The sequence below is a fragment of the Chrysemys picta genome, chromosome 12, assembly GCF_011386835.1.
Source record: "Chrysemys picta bellii isolate R12L10 chromosome 12, ASM1138683v2, whole genome shotgun sequence".
In the NCBI taxonomy this organism is placed as follows: domain Eukaryota; kingdom Metazoa; phylum Chordata; order Testudines; family Emydidae; genus Chrysemys; species Chrysemys picta.
Window position 1 is genome coordinate 11,379,236 of NC_088802.1, and position 17,307 is coordinate 11,396,542.

At 53.6% G+C, this 17,307-nt stretch overlaps 1 protein-coding gene across 2 annotated transcripts; it reads left to right on the forward strand.

The window, feature by feature from the left end:
- The first annotated feature begins 2,232 nt into the window (after positions 1–2,232).
- LOC135972209 (zinc finger protein RFP-like) lies at positions 2,233–13,336 on the forward strand. 2 transcript variants are annotated; one of them, XM_065564593.1, is made up of 7 exons: positions 2,233–2,825; positions 5,242–5,337; positions 5,879–6,109; positions 7,559–7,581; positions 8,295–8,410; positions 10,600–10,671; positions 12,069–13,336. In XM_065564593.1, the coding sequence occupies exons 1-7, from the start codon at positions 2,409–2,411 to the stop codon at positions 12,581–12,583; spliced, it is 1,470 nt and encodes a 489-aa protein (XP_065420665.1). In that variant the 5' UTR covers positions 2,233–2,408; the 3' UTR covers positions 12,584–13,336. The 2 variants fall into 2 exon arrangements, with proteins under 2 accessions (XP_065420665.1, XP_065420666.1); XM_065564594.1 differs by having other exon boundaries at positions 2,236–2,825; positions 10,600–10,659.
- The last annotated feature ends 3,971 nt before the right edge of the window (positions 13,337–17,307 follow it).

The following is a 17,307-nucleotide window of genomic DNA, read 5'->3' on the forward strand; positions in this document are numbered from 1 at the left end:
GTAATCTTTGGTTCGATCGGTCTTCATCACCTTCAATGCATTACTTAGAGCTTTCTCCTTGATAGTCAATTTTTTAAAAATACTTTTTCTGATTCTTTTTGCCATTTCTGTCTTTGTTGCCGGTAAGCAGTACCAGAAAGTCATTTTCATTTTTGTCCTGGCATTTTAGCCCTATAACCACTGTCACCGACGCGAAACGGAAATTAGCATGAATGGCGCCGATAGGGCAGCACAGTACACACACGTAATCGTGATTTGAGTGACTGTCACAACGTGACATGATATTTTTCACGTCACACTCCTATTGCACTATTGTACTTGCCGTAGGTAAGGCGCTAGTCATTGGGGTGTGAGAGCTCCCCACGAGCTCGAATACACACTGGACCCAGCCCTGCTGGCGTTTTCCCAGCGCAGAGGCCGCCCAGCGGGCATGCAATGGAGAGCGCTCTGAGGCTGGAGGAACCAAGGAAGAGGTGCTGGGCTTCCTGGACAGATTCTGCCCCTCTCTGCCAGGTCGCTCGCCCCCTGCAGGAGGAGAGGCAGAAGGAGACTCCAGGCACTGGAGTGCTGTGAGGGGCTGGGGAGGGAGGCAGCATTCTCTGGGGCTGCAGCAGGCAGAAGGTCCCCAGGGGTCCCGGGGACCCTCCCGCCTGGCCCGACTCTTACCTTGCTGTGGATCTGGCCCAAGGTGGATTCATCTCCGGTCACCGCCGCTCCCAGGGCCAGGGATTGGGGCTGCTGCTTGATCCTAGCCCTGCTCATCCTTGGTCTTTGCCTTGGTCCCGGCACGTGCTGGGCTCAGCCCAGGTTGCCACTCTGCTCCCCTCTCCCCTCCCATAGCAGGAGGTGGAGCAGAGGGGAGGAGGAGGAGGAGGCAGAGGCGGGGACAAGCTGAGGAGGAGCGGACCGCCGGGGCACCCTGTTCCCCCATCCTCTGCAGCCGGGGCAGGGCCGTGCTACCGGCTTCCGCCTGGGGGGTGGTGGCCGCTGCCTGCAGGAGAGCGGCGCGAAGAAGCCAAGGACCAGCCCATCCTCTGAAGCCGGGGCAGGGTTGCGCTACTGGCTCCCACTGCTCTCCTGCTGTGAGCGAACACCCCCCAGGCGGAGCTCATAGCGCGGCCCTGCCCCGGCTGCAGAGGATGGGCAGCTCCTCGGCTTGTTTGCACCACTCTCCCAAGGGCAGTGGCCACATGACCCTCAGGCAGGAGCCGGTAGCGCGGCCCTGCCCTGGCTGCAGAGGACGGGCCGCTCCTCAGCTTGCAGGGGCGGGGATGAGCTGAGTAGGAGATGTCTGTCCTCTGCAGCTGGGGCAGGGCCGCGCTTCCGGCTCCCGCCTGGGGGGTTGATCGCTGCCCGGGGGAGAGCAGCGGGGACATGCTCCCCACTTAGTCGGCTCCCTGCCTCGCTGCACCCTGCGGCAGAACAGGCTGGTTACCGCCCCACGGGGCGGTCAGGATCCAGCCCAGGACGCTGCTTGAGGTGGGGCCCCAGTGTTTTGCCACCCCATACATTTTGCCACCCTAGGCACCTGCTTGTTTAGTTGGTGCCTAGAGCCGCCCCTGGTGGTGGGGGAGGCATTGGGTTATTGCCCTGGGGGAGCTGCTGGGGGAGAGAGGAGATTTACCTGCTCACAAACAATTTTAACAGTTCTAAAGCTTCAACTTTTTGAATATCAGTGTCTAGTGTCATTAAATACACTTCTACCCCGATATAACGCTGTCCTTGGGAGACAAAAAATCTTACCGTGTTATAGGTGAAACCGTGTTATATTGAACTTGCTTCGATCCACTGGAGTGTGCACCCCCCCGCCCCCGGAGCACTGCTTTACCACGTTATATCCAAATTCATGTTATAGCCGGTGGCGTCATCTCGAGGTAGCGGTGCAGTTCTGGTATGACCAAAATATTGGCTGATCCCCCATAATTTCCCACAACCGTGAAAATTTTAATTGGAATGAAATGCTTAAAACCCAGATTTTTCTGCAACTGTGAAAGTTTAAATCAATAAATATAAAAATTGCTTAAAATAAACATTGTCAAAATTATATATTATAAAAAAAATTTCTGCCAAGCCTGACAATTCCGCCTTAAACACACAGCTACTGCAGGCTCATCCTCACAGGAGGATGCCTCAGTGACCCTCCCCACCAGCACAGGGGCTGATTGTAGGCAAGGAGCTCCTTTGGGTTTTAATTACAGGCTAATTTCACTGAAAGTTACCTGTCACGGGTGTGACTGTACATTTTTTCACTAAAGCCTCCAGGGGTGAAATTGGTTGGGTCCTTCCTGCTCAGCCAACAGCATGAGTCACTTTCAGAAAAAGAAACACCCCCTTGCTGCTGCAGGCGGGGCATAGTGTGAATTCAGGAATTTGAAACAAAGACTGTTACAAACTGCCCAGAGGGAGCCATGGCTGCAGAGAACCCCGTGGAAAGTCTCCAGGAGGAAGCGACATGTCCCGTCTGTCTGGAGTATTTCACAGAACCTGTCACTCTGGAGTGTGGGCACAATTTCTGCCGAGCCTGCATCAGTCAGTGCTGGGAGGGATCCGATACATCCACCTCCTGCCCTCAGTGCAGAGAAACTGTGCAACAGAGAAACCTCAGGCCCAACAGGCAGCTGGCAAATGTCGTAGAAATCGCCAAGCGGCTGAGTTTACAAGCAGGAAAAGGAGCAGGAGGGGACGGGGTGTGTGAGAGACACCAGGAGGCTCTGAAACTGTTCTGTGAAGAGGATCAAACCCCCATCTGTGTGGTGTGCGACAGATCCCGGGCTCACCGCACTCACACGGTGGTTCCCATAGAGGAGGCTGACCAGGAATACAAGGTAGGGAATTGCTGTCAAATGTAATGGGTTAACTTTTGGGTTTTAATTACAGGCTAATTTCACTGAAAGTTGCCTCTCACGGGTGTGACTCATCACTCAGCTCTGTAAAGTCTTCATTGTAAGGGAGATGCTTTAAGAAAATTAATGATCTGGCAGTGTGGCAACAGAGGCAAAATATCAAATCTTGAAAGCAGGATCTACACCCCCCCAGAAGCCCCGCTCACTCCATACCCCCCCCCATTGCTTGCTCTCCCCCACCCTCACTCACTTTCACCAGTCTGGGGCAGGAGGTTGGGATTCAGGTGGGGCTGTGGGCTCTGGGCTGGGGCCGAGGAGTTTGCAGTCTGGGAGGGAGCTCTGGGCTGAGCCTGGGGCAGGGGGTTGGGGTGCAGGAGGGGGCTCCGGGCTGGGGCAGAGTGTTGGGGTGCAGAAAAGGGTACAGGGTGCTGGCTCTGGGAGGAGGGTCAGGGCTGGGACAGCGGGTTAGGGTGCAGGAGGGGGTATGGGATGCTGGCTCCAGCTGGGTGGCACTGACTTACCTTGGACGGGTCATGGGCGGCAGTGCAGTAGTGCTAAGACAGGCTCCCTGCCTGTCCCAACCCTACGCCACTCCTGGAAGGGGCCAATGTTCCCCTGTAGCGGGCATGTGGCTCTGCGCACTGCCCCATTCTGCAGTAACCACTCCTGCAGCTCCCATTGGTCACAGTTCCCCATTTCCGGCCAATGGGAGCTGCGGGGGTGGTGCTTGCAGGCAGGAGCCACGTGATGAGAACCCTGCCCTCACCCCAGGCTGCGGGGGCATGCTGGCCACTTCTGGGAGTGCTGTACGGCTGGGGAAGGCAGGGAGCCTGCCTTAGCATGAGCGGGCAATCCTGCTGCGCCGCCGGAGATCGCGATCCACTGGGAGACTCTCCAGGATCGACTAGTAGATCGCAATGGACTGGTAGGTGACCACTGGTCTAGCTAGATAAAAGATGGGAAGTGAAACTGAGGCATAAAACAGGGCAGCGAGTTGCCCATAGTTACCCAGCATGTCAGTGACAGAGCTTAGCATAGTACCCAGATCTCCTCAGACCCAGTCCAAGACCCGAACCACTTTGCCATGCTGACAGCTGAGCATCAGTCCCACCCAGTGATGAAGTGTGTACGTTAGGCGGGTGAGACACCTTGATAAAGGTCCCAGGCCCAGCAGGGAGAGGTGGTTTCTCACTGGGATTCTGAACTCCCGTATCGCTCCATGAGGGATTAAACTCAGATGCTGCCGGCCTGCAGTAGAGGAGATCACTGGGCTAAACAGTGTGTGGGACCCTGAGCACCTTCAGTACGCACACAAAAGGACTCCAGACGGCTCAGGTCCATGCCAAGTACCACTGGGATTAGACTGGGTTGTAGCAAAACCAACCACAGGCTGGAGCTGACCGGTGCCAGTTTGACCTGTTCTGTTGTGTATGTGGGCAAGGACCAGCCAAAGTGGTTCCATTAGTCCCACCAGGCAGCCGTTTGAAATTTCCCAGAATGCACTGCTTCTGGGATCTTTACCAGGGAATGGAACCGTGGGGCATCTGCCCAGGGGGCATTACCATGGAAAGGGTTTAGGACAACACTGGGGCAAACCCCAACCCGTTCTTTATACAAATCTGCATCATATCTAATTAGGGTGGTCACTGAGGCATCCCCAGAACATTGGACATGCCCACGCCTGCCTGCATGGGCCCATCCTCACCAGTATCAGTCACCCTGTGTGGGCCCACCACTGCTTTTTTCAGTGTGCCACCCACCTGCATCATTCTGTATGAAGGTGCCACGCCCACCGGTGTCCTCCTGCATCCTCAGTCTCCTCCTCTCCCTTTTGCAGCAGACAAAGCCACGTCCAGTGCTGGGTCCCTACCGGACAGGGATAGTGCTCCACAACACTGGAACTGCGCAGCTTCAAACCAGACGTATGGCCTCTCGGCATCTCAGGGGGTTTGCCCTGGTGCTTAGACTAGCTCTGCCCAACCAGTGCAGTCCCTGGGGCTTCAGGGCTGAAATCCCAGCCCATATTGAAACCCTGGTGGCTTCTGGGATTTGTATCACTTTGTTTGTTAAACCTCCTACAAAACAGGGTTATTGATTCACCCCCATGTGACTTTGGTGCCCTGTTATGCGCTGTACCACTAATCAGTTCACAAATACCAGTAAAGCTTGCTTATAATTGAAATCTCTAATTACTAAAAACACTGAACCGGAATTGGTAATGAGTCTGACTGTGACACGCTCCCAGTCTCCATTAATAAGGTTTCATCTCCTTGGTGGTCCTGATGTCACAAAGTGATTAGAACCATAGTCATCTTGGGTTTTGGGTGGAAAAACACCCACTTTCAAGCACCTCTCAACTATCCAGATGAAACCTCGCAAATAATTTCTGTTTCTCCAGGAAAGAATCCAGGCCCATTTGAAGACTCTGAGGGAAGAGAGAGAAAAGCTGCTGGGATTGAAAGTGACTGGAGAGGGGAATAGCCAGGAGTATCTGGTAGGTTCCTGTTGTTATGAACCAGAAGGGACTGGCAGTGGAAGGTCTGTTTGGAGGCAGACTCCTGTGTGGCCTTGGTGAACATGGGGTTATATGTGTGTTTCTCCACTAGATTGCTGAGTTTGATTCATGTGAAGACAAGCCCTAAGCTTCTCTTTCAATTAGTGAGTCTAGCCCTTGTGGCTTGCTCAAAAATCCTCCCCAAGTGAACAGAATGTCCCCGTGAAGTGCTGTCCACTGTGTCTAGACATTTTGTGCATTTTTAAAACTGGTGTCTCTGTCAGTGTAGTGCTGAGTCCTGCCTCCTGCTGCTCTGGGTCTGAATTTCCAGAGACCATAAATAACAGAATATGCTGACCATGACCGACATGGAAATATCCCTTTCAGAGGGCTACTGGGGCCAAAGGGGAAGGTATGAGAGAATCTCCTGCCTAGTACACACAGGGTAGAGTCAAATGTCAGAAACCACACTCAGGTTTCCATGAAAGGACCCCGGGCTCCATCCATGTTTCTGACCAGCCCTTGCCCTATTTTCATACAGAAACAAACACAAACCGAGAGGCAGAAGATTGTGTCTGAATTTCAGCAACTGCGGGAGTTCCTGGAGGAACAAGAGCAACTCCTGCTGGCCCAGCTGGAGAAGCTGGACAAGGAGATTGTGAGGATCCAGAATGAAAATGACAGTCAACTCTCCAAGCAGATTTCCCATCTCAGTGAGCTGATCAGTGAGATGGAGGGGAAGTGTCAGAAGCCAGCAAGTGAATTCCTGCAGGTGAGACTGAATGAGAAACATAGGTGGGTGCTCCAGGACAGCCAGCTCTCCCCCTCAGTGCCACCCACCATCAGCCTGCCGATCAACTCCTCTCCCTTCTTCCAGCACCATCTGCCTGCTGCAATCAGTTGTTCCACTGTGTGCAGGAGATACTGGGAGGGAGGGGGAGGAGCGGGAAGGGAGTGTGCTCATGTTAGGACTCCCTCCCCACTTTGAACTCTGGGGTTCAGATATGGGGACTCACATGAAAGACCCCCAGTCTTATATTCCACCAGCTTAGGTTAAAAACTTCCCCAAGGCACAAATTCCTTTCCTTGTCCTTGGACTGGTATTGCTGCCACTACCAAGTGATTTAAACAAAAATTCAAGGACGGGTCACTTGGAATCCCTATTCCCCCCAAATATCCCCCCAAGCCCCTTCACCCCCTTTCCTGGGGAGGCTTGAGAATAATATAGCAACCAATTGCCTTTAATGTAAGTACTAACCAGACCCCTATCTTTAGGACACTAAAATCAATCAGGGTCTTAAAAGAAGAACTTTATTATAAAGAAAAAAAGTACAAGAATCACACCTGCAAAATCAGGATAGAAGGTAACTTTACAGGGTAATAAAAAGATTTAAAACACAGAGGACTCCCCTCTGGACTCAGCTTCACAGTTACAAAAACAGGAATAAAACTACCTCTTAGCATAGGAAAAATTCACAAGCTAAAACAAAAAATAACCTAACGTATTTCCTTGCCTTAGTTAGAATTTTTGTAATCTTAGATGGATCATTTCAGGTAGATTTTCAGGAGATGTTGTACCTGCTTGGTCTATCTCTCCGTCAGGAGAGGAACAAACAAACAGAGCCCAAACAAAACCTCCCCCAACCCATCACATTTGAAAGTATCTGCTTTCCTTATTGGTCCTTCTGGTCAGGAGCCAACCAAGTTATTTGAGCTTCTTAACCCCTTACAGATAAAGCGATTCAGTACAGCTGCAAGGAGGTATTTTATGTTACTCTTTCCTTTATATTTATGGCAGCTCACAAGAGGAGGCAAAGAAGAGACAGGGTGGGGGTTGAGTGGGAGCGGGAAGAGTTGGGCTGCGGTGTGGCATGGGGAAGGGGTGCGGTGGGGGTGGGGCATGGGGTTGAGCACTCCCAGGGGCAATTGGAAACCAGCACTCATCATTAGAAACATGCCAGACCCCCACACAGGGAGGAGTGGGCTGCTGAATCATAAGCACTGGAGTCCAGCAGTTGGAGATCTCAGTGTAACTCGGCGTGTGCATTGCTGACATCTGAGTGAGTATTATTCTTAGCAGAGTCACAGAGGTATGAAAGATGGAAAAGCCCCATTAGCTCAGGGAATCAATGGCCCTGGGGCCAGGGCAGGGTCTCTTCCCTGGAATCCCCTGTGTGTGTGTTAGAGGGGACTGAAATTCTTTTGTCTCTCTCTCCTCTAGGATGTCAGAAGCACCTTGAGCAGGTATGTGGCTCCCTCACACTCCACAATGCTGGGAAAGAGCTTGATGATGAGGGTAGCACCACATCTCCCCAGGGCTCTACAGGAAAATGTGTGGGAAGATCACATGTTGGATACAAATCTCTCTGATCAACTTCATCCTGGGGTGCTTACTCTTGTACAGAAGACTCTGGAATTCTCCATTCAGTGGGAAAGACTAACCTCAAGTATTTTGTAGAGATCTCACGTCCCTGGGGGACAGACTGCCTCAGGATTGATAAACTATAGGCCTGTCACTGCTGGGGCAATGGTCACTATTCAGCCCAGGGCAGCAGTTTTCAAGAGTCTTTCCCCATCTGAGGACTGTTTGAAGACCTGTGTGGAATGAACTGGGGAGGGGGTAGTTGGTGTCTCAGTCTAGTTCCTAGAGGCAGATTTCTACAGCACTTCACCTGGGAACCTCCTGTTCCTCAGAGCATGGAGGGCAAGGAGTGACTTGGCCATGGAGACTCAATTCCCGTTTTGTCCCCAGAGCTGATCTCTCCAGACCACCGTTGAAAAATATTAATGACCTTTGAAGGGAAGGTTGCATGGCCATGGGCTGTGTTGCAGCTGCTCTGAGGCTGGGAGAAGTTGAGGAATTCTAACTCCAGGCCCATTAGAGCAGTGACTCCCTAACCAGAATTTATAATGAGTCACACAGTGAAATGTAATCCCGTGAAATTGTTTCTCTGCAGGTGTGAGACGGGGAAGTTCCAGCAGCCAGAGGAGATTTCTCCAAAACTGGAAGAGAGAGTCAGTGGTTTCTCCCAGAAAACTATTGCGCTATTGGAGATTCTGGGGAAGTTCAAAGGTACCTAGAAGGGATCTAGGGATGGAAATTGGGATGAGCCTCTGAGAAGAGAATGGTGCTGATCAATTGGTTCATACTTGGATGAGGCTGTTAAATTAAGAAATGACTCAAAGACTTTAAGGCCAGAAGGGACCATCGTGATCATCCAGTCTCACCTCCTGCACATTGCAGGCCACAGAATCTCACCCACTCCTGCAATTGACCCCAACCTCTGACGAAGTTACTGAAGTCCTTAAATCATGATTTTAAAACTTCAAGTATAACAGGTTGAGCACTCACTGGTGAGGCGCGTCCTGCTGGTCAGTCCAGGAATTAGCTCTCCAGCTCCAGAGCGCCCACTGCTGGCCAGTGTTTCTCCTGCCTCAGGCCCCCCCATGTCCCTCCTGAACCCAAGTGACCCATACCTTGGGGTTCTGCCAACAGCAGTACCCCCACACTCTGGGTCTCCCCTCCCAGGGGAACCCCAACCCTCTATACGCAGCTTGCCTCAGTAGCTAGTGCCAGTCATCATCTAGCCCCCTTTCTCTGGGGCAGCCTGCAGTCCACAATGTCCACTCATCATTGGCAAGGGGGTTGGACTTGCTGCCTTTCTAGCCCCAGCTGCCTCCCTGCAGCCTGAGTACCATCCCTGACTCTTCGCAAGGCCTCAGCCTGGGGACTTGCCAGGCCAGAACTCCCCATCTCTGCCTGGCCCGGCCCGGCCCGGCCCAGCGCTGCCTTGTGTAAGGTACTCTGTACTCCCAGGCAGCCCTGCAGTAAGACTCTTGCCTGCCTACCTTCCAGCCCTTTTATCAGGGCCAGCTGTGGCCTAATTGGGTGTGGCCCCAGCTGTGGATGCCTCCCTAATCAACTGACCTCAGCTGCTTTTCACCTTTTACCTCCTTTTATCCCAGGAACAGGGTAACTGCCCCGCTACACAAGTTACTGAGAATCCACCATTGACTCTAGTTTAAAAGCAACTGACCTGTGCCCCACGCTGCAGAGGAAGGCAGGGAAAAAAGCCCCAGGCTCTCTGTCAATCTGACTTGGGGGGAAATTCCTTCCCCACCCCAAATATGGTGGTCAGTTGGATACGGAGCATTTTGTCAAGACCCAACAGCCAGACACATGGCAAAGAACTCTCTATAGCTCAGAGCCCTCCCCATCTACTGCTCCATCACCAGCCATGGGGCACATTTCTCAAAGGTGAATCCAGCCCATCACTGTGCTCTGGTCCCATTTGCAGCTAGTCTGGGCCAAATGGCCTGTAGGGAAGGAGAAAGCCCCTCCCCCATGATCAGGGATCCCTCCAGCACAGGCGCCTCTTGTGCCTCCTCCCCAGCAGCTGCAGACACAAGGCGTGTTCCTGAGAGGGCTGGGAATGGGGTGGGGGTGGTGAGCATGGAGTGGAAGAGGGAGGGGGTGGACGAGGGATAGAGGGACATGGGCCGTGTAAAGCTGGGCCTCTGACACTCTGGACACTGGGCAAGACACACGGGGCCCATTGTCATAGGGATGTAACTCTGGCTGGCTTCAGAGCTTCCTCAGCCTGTGCCAAGGTCTGCACCGGCCCCTGCAGCCACTGAACAGCAGAGTCACAAATGGTCCCTCCCCTCTCTCCTTTCGCTGGTACAGGGGGGAATCTGGCCCATTGAGACAACCTTCCCCTGCCTCAATTTCCACCTTGATAAAATGGTTTTACTATTATTTCTGCCTATGGAGGACAAGGCCCCGCTGTGCTTCTCTCTGTAGAGATGCTGAGTAAACAGAGCCAACAGCTCACAGTTAGAGCCACAATTTAGGAAACTCTCAACATCCCGTTAGTGTCAAAGGGACCAAAGTGGGTAAAGTTACTTTTATGCCAACATCTTTGTATGATCTGAGTCTAGGTTACGACAAAAGGCAGCAAGTGAAGGAGACAAACCAACTGGAGTCTGAAGGGTGGGAGGGGATGATGAGGGAAAAATAAATCTCACTTACAGATTGTCCTGGGATGGTTGTGAAGCTGCAAGGATGCTGGCTCCATTGCTGAGAGATGCCTGACTGAGAGGGGAAATGGGTTTCAGACCTTTTTATATTAAATACCTGAGTGTTTCTCTGTGCCTCTCTGTCTGTTTCTCTGTCATAATTATAAAACATTTTCGGAGTGGGGATGCTGTTATAAATATGAAAGTCTGAAATCTCGCCTCTCTTCTCCTTTCTCCCTCCAGACACTCTGCCCTCTGAATTGGAGAGAAAAAGGGGAGAATCATTTGGAGCACACAGACAGGGTGAGTTTGCAGGTGAAGATTGCCTTTAAATTATGAGAAAATTCTAGTGAAAACATCTTCATGAGATTGTAGCTAAAGTTACCAACCAAACTGACAGCGACCATGACACACACAGCCTAAAAATAACACATTAAACGGTAAGGAGATCAAGGGGACAATGTCCCCCCTCCCACATATACCCTTTTAAAAGTGGGATGATCAGGACACTTTTCAGCATGAGCATAGTTTGGGGGAAGAGGACCACATTGCTCCCCCACACTGCAAGCCTTGGGCAAGTGTGGAGCATCGCGGGCAGTGTCTGTGCTTTGGGTCGGGCAGCTGATCAGCTCCTCTGTGTGTAGCACAGCCCCTGCCCCGCGGCACCAACCTCTCCTGGTGCTGGCCTCTCTCAGTGGCCCCACCCCTGCTCCTCTTTCCCTGAGGCCCTGGCCAGGCCAGAAGCCAGAACCGGGCTGCCATCCAGGGACTGCACTGGGGAGCCCTAGACCCTCCACCTGTGCAGGGTGGTGCACCCTGGGGAGCGGGGACATGGGCCAGTGGCTGCTCCCAGAGGCCCATGGACCCATGTCCAGGGCAGGTGGAGTGTCAGGGGCTCTCTATAGTGGGCAAGTCTCCCAGCCTGGCCAGGGGACAGGGCCTCAGTCAGGGCCACGGAGGGGGCAGGGACACAAAAACAGTCCTAACACCAACCTTAGAGCTGAGTTCATGCCCATTCTGATGAACAGAAACACTCTTAACTGAGTCACACATGAACAGAGCTCTCTGCCACATCCCTCTGCTTTACCCCAGTGCAGGGGGTCTCCCCTTCACTCTTCTCCAACATCCTGCCTTTCCTTTGGGCAGGGCTGGGCTCTCCCATTGGAGCGGCTCATTGCTTCCTGGATTGGGGAGATGCTCTTCCTGTGATGCCAGAAGCTACTCCCTTCTCTCTGGGCTGGGGATGGGGCTACCCCATCCAATGCCACCTCCTATGCTCTGGTCTTAAGTGGTTATTCCCCAATACTGCACCTTCCTCTCTGTTCCCTGGCCTGGGAGTGGCGGCTGCATTAGGGGAGGGAGCTTCTTTCTGGGGCTTAAAGCTGGTACCTGCCACTTCTGCTCCCTCAATAATAGCTTCTGACACCTTCCTGGCTGTGTCTTTGCTGCTGGGAATGGGGCACCACCAGCAGCGGGATCTGGGAGCTGAAGCCTCTGTGATAAATGAGAAACTAATGAAGTGGGACCCGTTACAAAGACTGTGGAGCTGCTGTGACATCTCTGCTCAGTTGCAGGTGCCCAGGACAGAGGCAGCTCCCTGGGATCCAGGACTGTCCCAGCCAGAACGGGGCTGCTGGGGAGTGTGAGAAATGGTCCCATCCTCCCCCAGGGCTGAGCTCTGCCCCTAACGCTCTGATTCTCTCTCTCCCCAGTGAATGTGACTCTGGATCCAGACACGGCTCATCCCCAACTCATCCTGTCTGAGGATCGGAAAAGTGTGAGATGGGGGGGCACACGGCAGCGACTGCCCAGCAACCCTGAGAGATTTGACATTCGGCCCTGTGTGCTGGGCTGTGAGGGATTCATCTCGGGGAGACATTGCTGGGAGGTGGAGGTGGGGGGTGGGGGATACTGGGCTGTGGGGGTGGCCAGAGCGTCTGTGAGGAGGAAGGGACGGATCAGCCATAGCCCTGAGGGGGGGATCTGGGCTGTGGAGTGCTGGTGGGGTCAGTTCCAGGCTCTCACCTCCCCTGTGACCACCCTGCCCCTGAGCTGGTTCCCCAGCAGGATCCGGGTTTGTCTGGACTGTGACCAGGGGCAGGTGACATTTATTGATGCTGGTGACGAGGCCCCGATCTTCACTTTCCCGCCGGGCTCCATCCCTGGGGAGAGAATCCGACCCTGGCTCTGGGTGTGCCAGGGATCCCAGCTCAGCCTGTGTCCCTGAAACACACAGCTGAGGGGAGAATCGGAAATCATCCTCTCTTGCCTCACACACCCCAGTCTCTGACCCTGCAGGACTCCCATCTACCCAGTCTGTGGCTCCTCATCTCTATGGCCCCTGGAAGCACCTCCCCCACCCTCTCTGCAGCCCCAGGGATGGGAGGGGGGAAGAACCCCTGGACCTGCAGGAGGGGCCCTGAGGGGCAGAGGTGAGGGCTTGGCAGGGGGCAGAACTAACAGCCGGGCTGGGGACAGGCAGATGAGGGGGTGGCAGGGACACAGCATTGATCAATCAGGGTTTGGGGGGTTGGGGAGAAGCAGCAGCAGCAGGGATCTGTGTCCTTAGATTTCACCGGGGGCTCCCAGCCGGGGATCAGCAAGAGGGGAAGGGATAAGATCAGAGAAAGAAGAGAGCAGCCAACGGGGGTGATCTGTGACAGGGAGGAGAGATACAGGAAAATGAACAGGGATGGGAAGTGAGGGCAAGAACAATAATGAATAGAAAAGGAGAGTATGAAAGGAAAGGGAACGTGAGCGTGATGGAGAGATTTATTACGTGTCACTGAAAGTGAGACTGTAACTCATTAATTCCCTATATTAATTCCTGGCCATTGGTGCTATTTTAGTGCCATAAAGAAAACTGTTCTCAGTAGCTGGGGATCTCCTTGCCGTGCTGCGGTTATTAAAGCTCCTTCTTAGCTCCTTTTACTTTTTTACTTTCCAGCTACTTATTGTAAATAAACCATTACAAACAATTCTTCCTGTTTGTTCCACTTTAATGTTCCAGCTACAGGTGCTGAGGGCAGCATCATGGGATTTGCTTCTGACTGGGTTGTGTCCCCCCAGCTCCCACAGGGAATATTGAGCCTTTAGGAAGTGAGTTTGCATTTTCCAGTGTGATGTGTCACTAACCAGCCTGTGCTCTGTCTCTGTCCTATGCACACCCATGTCAATCAGGAATTGCTCAGCTGTGCTCGGCGGAGAGGGGACTAGTTACACAGGGTGTAATCCATGAAGGGACTCGGGTGTTGCAATGCTGAGAATCACAGTGAGTAATTTTTAGGCAGCAAGAAAATCACAGGAACAGCAGCACTGTGACCCTCAGAGCTGAATCAGGGGCCTAAACTCCCTAGACCAGGGGTCGGCAACCTACGGCACACGTGCCAGACACGGCACGCGAGCCGATTCTGAGTGGCATGCAGCTCCCTGCCGCGGTCCCGGCCCCCTGCCCCACTCAGCCCCCCTGCCCACCGCTCTCCCCTGCGGGGGCAGGAGGCAGAAGCTTGGTTCTGCAGCAGCCAAGCTTCCCCCTTCACTCGCTTCTTCCCCCTGCGTGGTGCTTTCCAGCTCCTCCTCCCCTCCTCCTCCTCCTCCCCCTTCCTGCACCAATCAGCTGATGGCCCTAGCGAGGGGGCGGGGGAAGGGCGGCAACGTGCTCACAGCTCCGTAGAGGAGGCAGAGAGATGTAGGGACAAAGCCTGGGGGAAGGGGTTGGAACAGGGCATATCCCTTCCAGCCCCCTGCCCTGAGCAACTCAGGGCAGGGGGCTGGGAGCACCCTCATGAGCCGAGCACCCCAGCCTTTTGCCCTGCACCCCCACAACCCTATTCCTCTGCCCTGAACCCCCCTCACACTCAGCCTTCTGCCCTGCACCCCCATACCCCCAGCCCTCTGCCCTGACCCCTCACACACACCCAGCCTTCTGCCCTGCACCCCCACAGCCCCATTCCTCTGCCCTGAAACCCCCCCACACACTCAGCCTTCTGCCCTGCATCCCCATACCCCCAACCCTCTGCCCTGAACCCCCCACACCCCAACACACACCCAGCCTTCTGCCCTGAACCCCCCACAACCCCCAGCCCTCTGCCCTGACCCTTGAACCCCCCCCCACACACAGCCTTCTGCCCTGACCCCTGAAACACCCACCCCCAGGTCTGGGGTCCTGGCCACAGGCCCTACTCAGCCCGCTGCCGGCCTAGGTGAACAGACCCCCAGGCTGGCAGCGAGCTGAGCAGGCTGGTGGCGTAAGATCAGCATTTTAATTTAATTTTAAATGACGCTTCTTAAACATTTTGAAAACCTTGTTTACTTTACATACAGTAGTTTAGTTATATATTATAGACTTATAGAAAGAGACCTTCTAAAAATGTTAAAATGTATTACCGGCACGCGAAACCTTAAATTAGAGTGAATAAATGAAGACTCGGCACAGCACTTCTGAAAGGTTGCCTACCCCTGCCCTAGACAATCCATGGGTAACACAGGCACCTTACGATGCAATTCACAAAAGCCACCTCAGTAGGCGGGGAGCCAAGTAAGCTAGCCAATGGGAGATGCCAACAAGGGGAGAAGGGTTGTCCTAAGCCACACCCCTCTCCCGGATCTAAATCTGGGCTGCAGTGGTGTGTCTGTCTCTGCTTAGCAACCACAAACAGAAACCCACCACCTGACGTCTGGGGCCTCCAGTCGCGGCAGCTGCCAGTGCTTGGTAGTGGTGGTGGTGGCTGGGAGCCCCAGGCCCTTTGAAATCACCCCAGCAGGCTGCAGGGCTCCTAGGCGCATGCGCTGGATGGGTGCAGTGGCACATTAGGGGAAGGAAAAGCCCTAAACTCCAGCAGGAGCTGCACTGGCCAAGGGTGGGGAAAAGAAGCCCTGGACTCTGGCAGGGTGGGGTGGGGGACAAGAAGATGCGGGACTGAAGCCCCAACCCCCCTCTGTGCAGATATGGCCTGAGTCCCTCTCTCTCCCGTGCCCCCTGCACAGAGCTGGCTGTAACTCTCAGGCTGTGGAGAAATTCAGCCCAAATCTACTCACCTTGGTATCTCCGTTTCCCCCCTCACCACACAACCATGAAGGGATTCAGCCTAGGAGGCAGGGTCAGCATTAGCCCCATTTGGCAGGTGGGATCTAGGGTACACAGAGGTGAAGTGACTTTCCCAAGGCTAAGCAGAAAGTCAGTGGCCAAGCAGAGAACCAAACCCAGCACACCTGAGCCTCAGGCCTGTGTCTTAACCACTGGCACACCCTTCCTTCCGGAGGAGGGGGAACCTCCTCTGCCACTTTGAGTGAGTGGGTGGGAGTGGGCACAAGACAGAGCCACCAGGAAGTGGGGGAGCAGAAAGACATGAGGGATAGCTCTGTGGTTTGAGCATTGGCCTGCTAAACCCAGGGTTGTGAGCTTAATCCTTGAGGGGGCCATTTAGGGATCTGGGACAAAAAAAACTGTCAGGGACAGTACTTGGTCCTGCTAATGAAAGCAGGGGACTGGACTTGATGACCTTTAAGGTCCCTTCCAGCTCTATGAGATAGGTATATCTCCATATATTATTATTATTATTATATAGAAAAAGGACATGGGTGGGAAGCAAGAAGGGGGAAACATCAGGAAGGGGAGCAAGGACTTAGAAAAGAAACAAGAGCAAGGGAAAGGGGCAGGGAGAGGGGAAAAACTCCCCACTGCTTGTGTCTCCCATCCACCTTCTTCCCACAGCCGTCAGTGGCCCACAGCTCCCAAACAGGCCCTAAGCAGGGATGAAGCACAGAGACTGGGGTGTTACTGAAGACAGCTTGTAGCTGAGGGTGATGATTTTAATACACTGTAATTCATGATAATGTAATGATGTAGTTCATTACTATTTTAATAATGATGGCATTGTTAGGATACCAGTGATAGACACACATTCAATAACTAGAGTATGAAAGAAGTGTATAAATATGCTGAAAATTGTCAGTTTGGGGGACAGGCTGAGCCCCCCAGACACACACATCTCACCCTTAAGGCAGGAGGGGGCAGAAAGGAATGAGCAGTGGGTAGGAGGAGGCTGTCAAGGGAGGGAACCTGAGGGAGGGGGCAGAGCAGGGACAGGAAGAGGTGGAGTGGGGTGAAGTGGGGGCTTGGCCTTGGGGAAGGGGGAGGAGCCGGGATGGGGCACCCACCAGCACAACCAAAAGTCAGCACCTATGGCGCGTGGGGTGGTACTAGCGGCGGCAGCGAAGGCAGGCAGGTGGGCATGTGGAAGCCCTGGCCATGCCGGAAGAGCGCGCCCAGCAGGGCAGCCGGCAGCTCGCTGGGCACCAGCCAGCACAGGCGCAGCACTGTCCAAATGTCAGGCGGACGGAGTCCACGTGGGCGCGGCTTGTTCACGTGGGCACCAGCGGGGACTCATTGACTGTTCTGCCCTGGGCCCGGAATTGCTGTAGGCGGGTCTGGGGGGTCTGTGCTCATGTCCTGCTTGGGGCCCACAGCCCAGCTCCATGTGCATTCCCATAGCTTGTCCTCTGTGTCCGTTTCCCTTTCTATTCATGTGCTGTGTTAGATCAATGATGACACGCATTTAGGGGATTTCCTTGGGTAACTGATAGAGATTTATGGTCTGAATTCTCACTGGCACAGCACTGCCAACCCCAGGCATTTAAAAATATTAAATCAGGCCAGACCCCCAAAATCATGAGATTTAATAATAATAATAAATAGTAAATATTAGTATTATTTTATTTGCCTTTTGGTTTCTCAGAGCTTTAGACTGCACTCAGGGCCCGCACATGTGGGGGGAAGGGTACACTTTACCAGGGCCCGGAGACCCTGGGGGCCCAGCCAGGGCTGCAACCCCCATTACCATGTGTGGGAGGGGGCCTGAGTTACAAGTTTGTACTGGGCCCAAAAAAATTATGCTTGAGCCCTGACTGCACTGAGGTGAAATTTTTATATTTTTTTCTGCAACAAAAAGA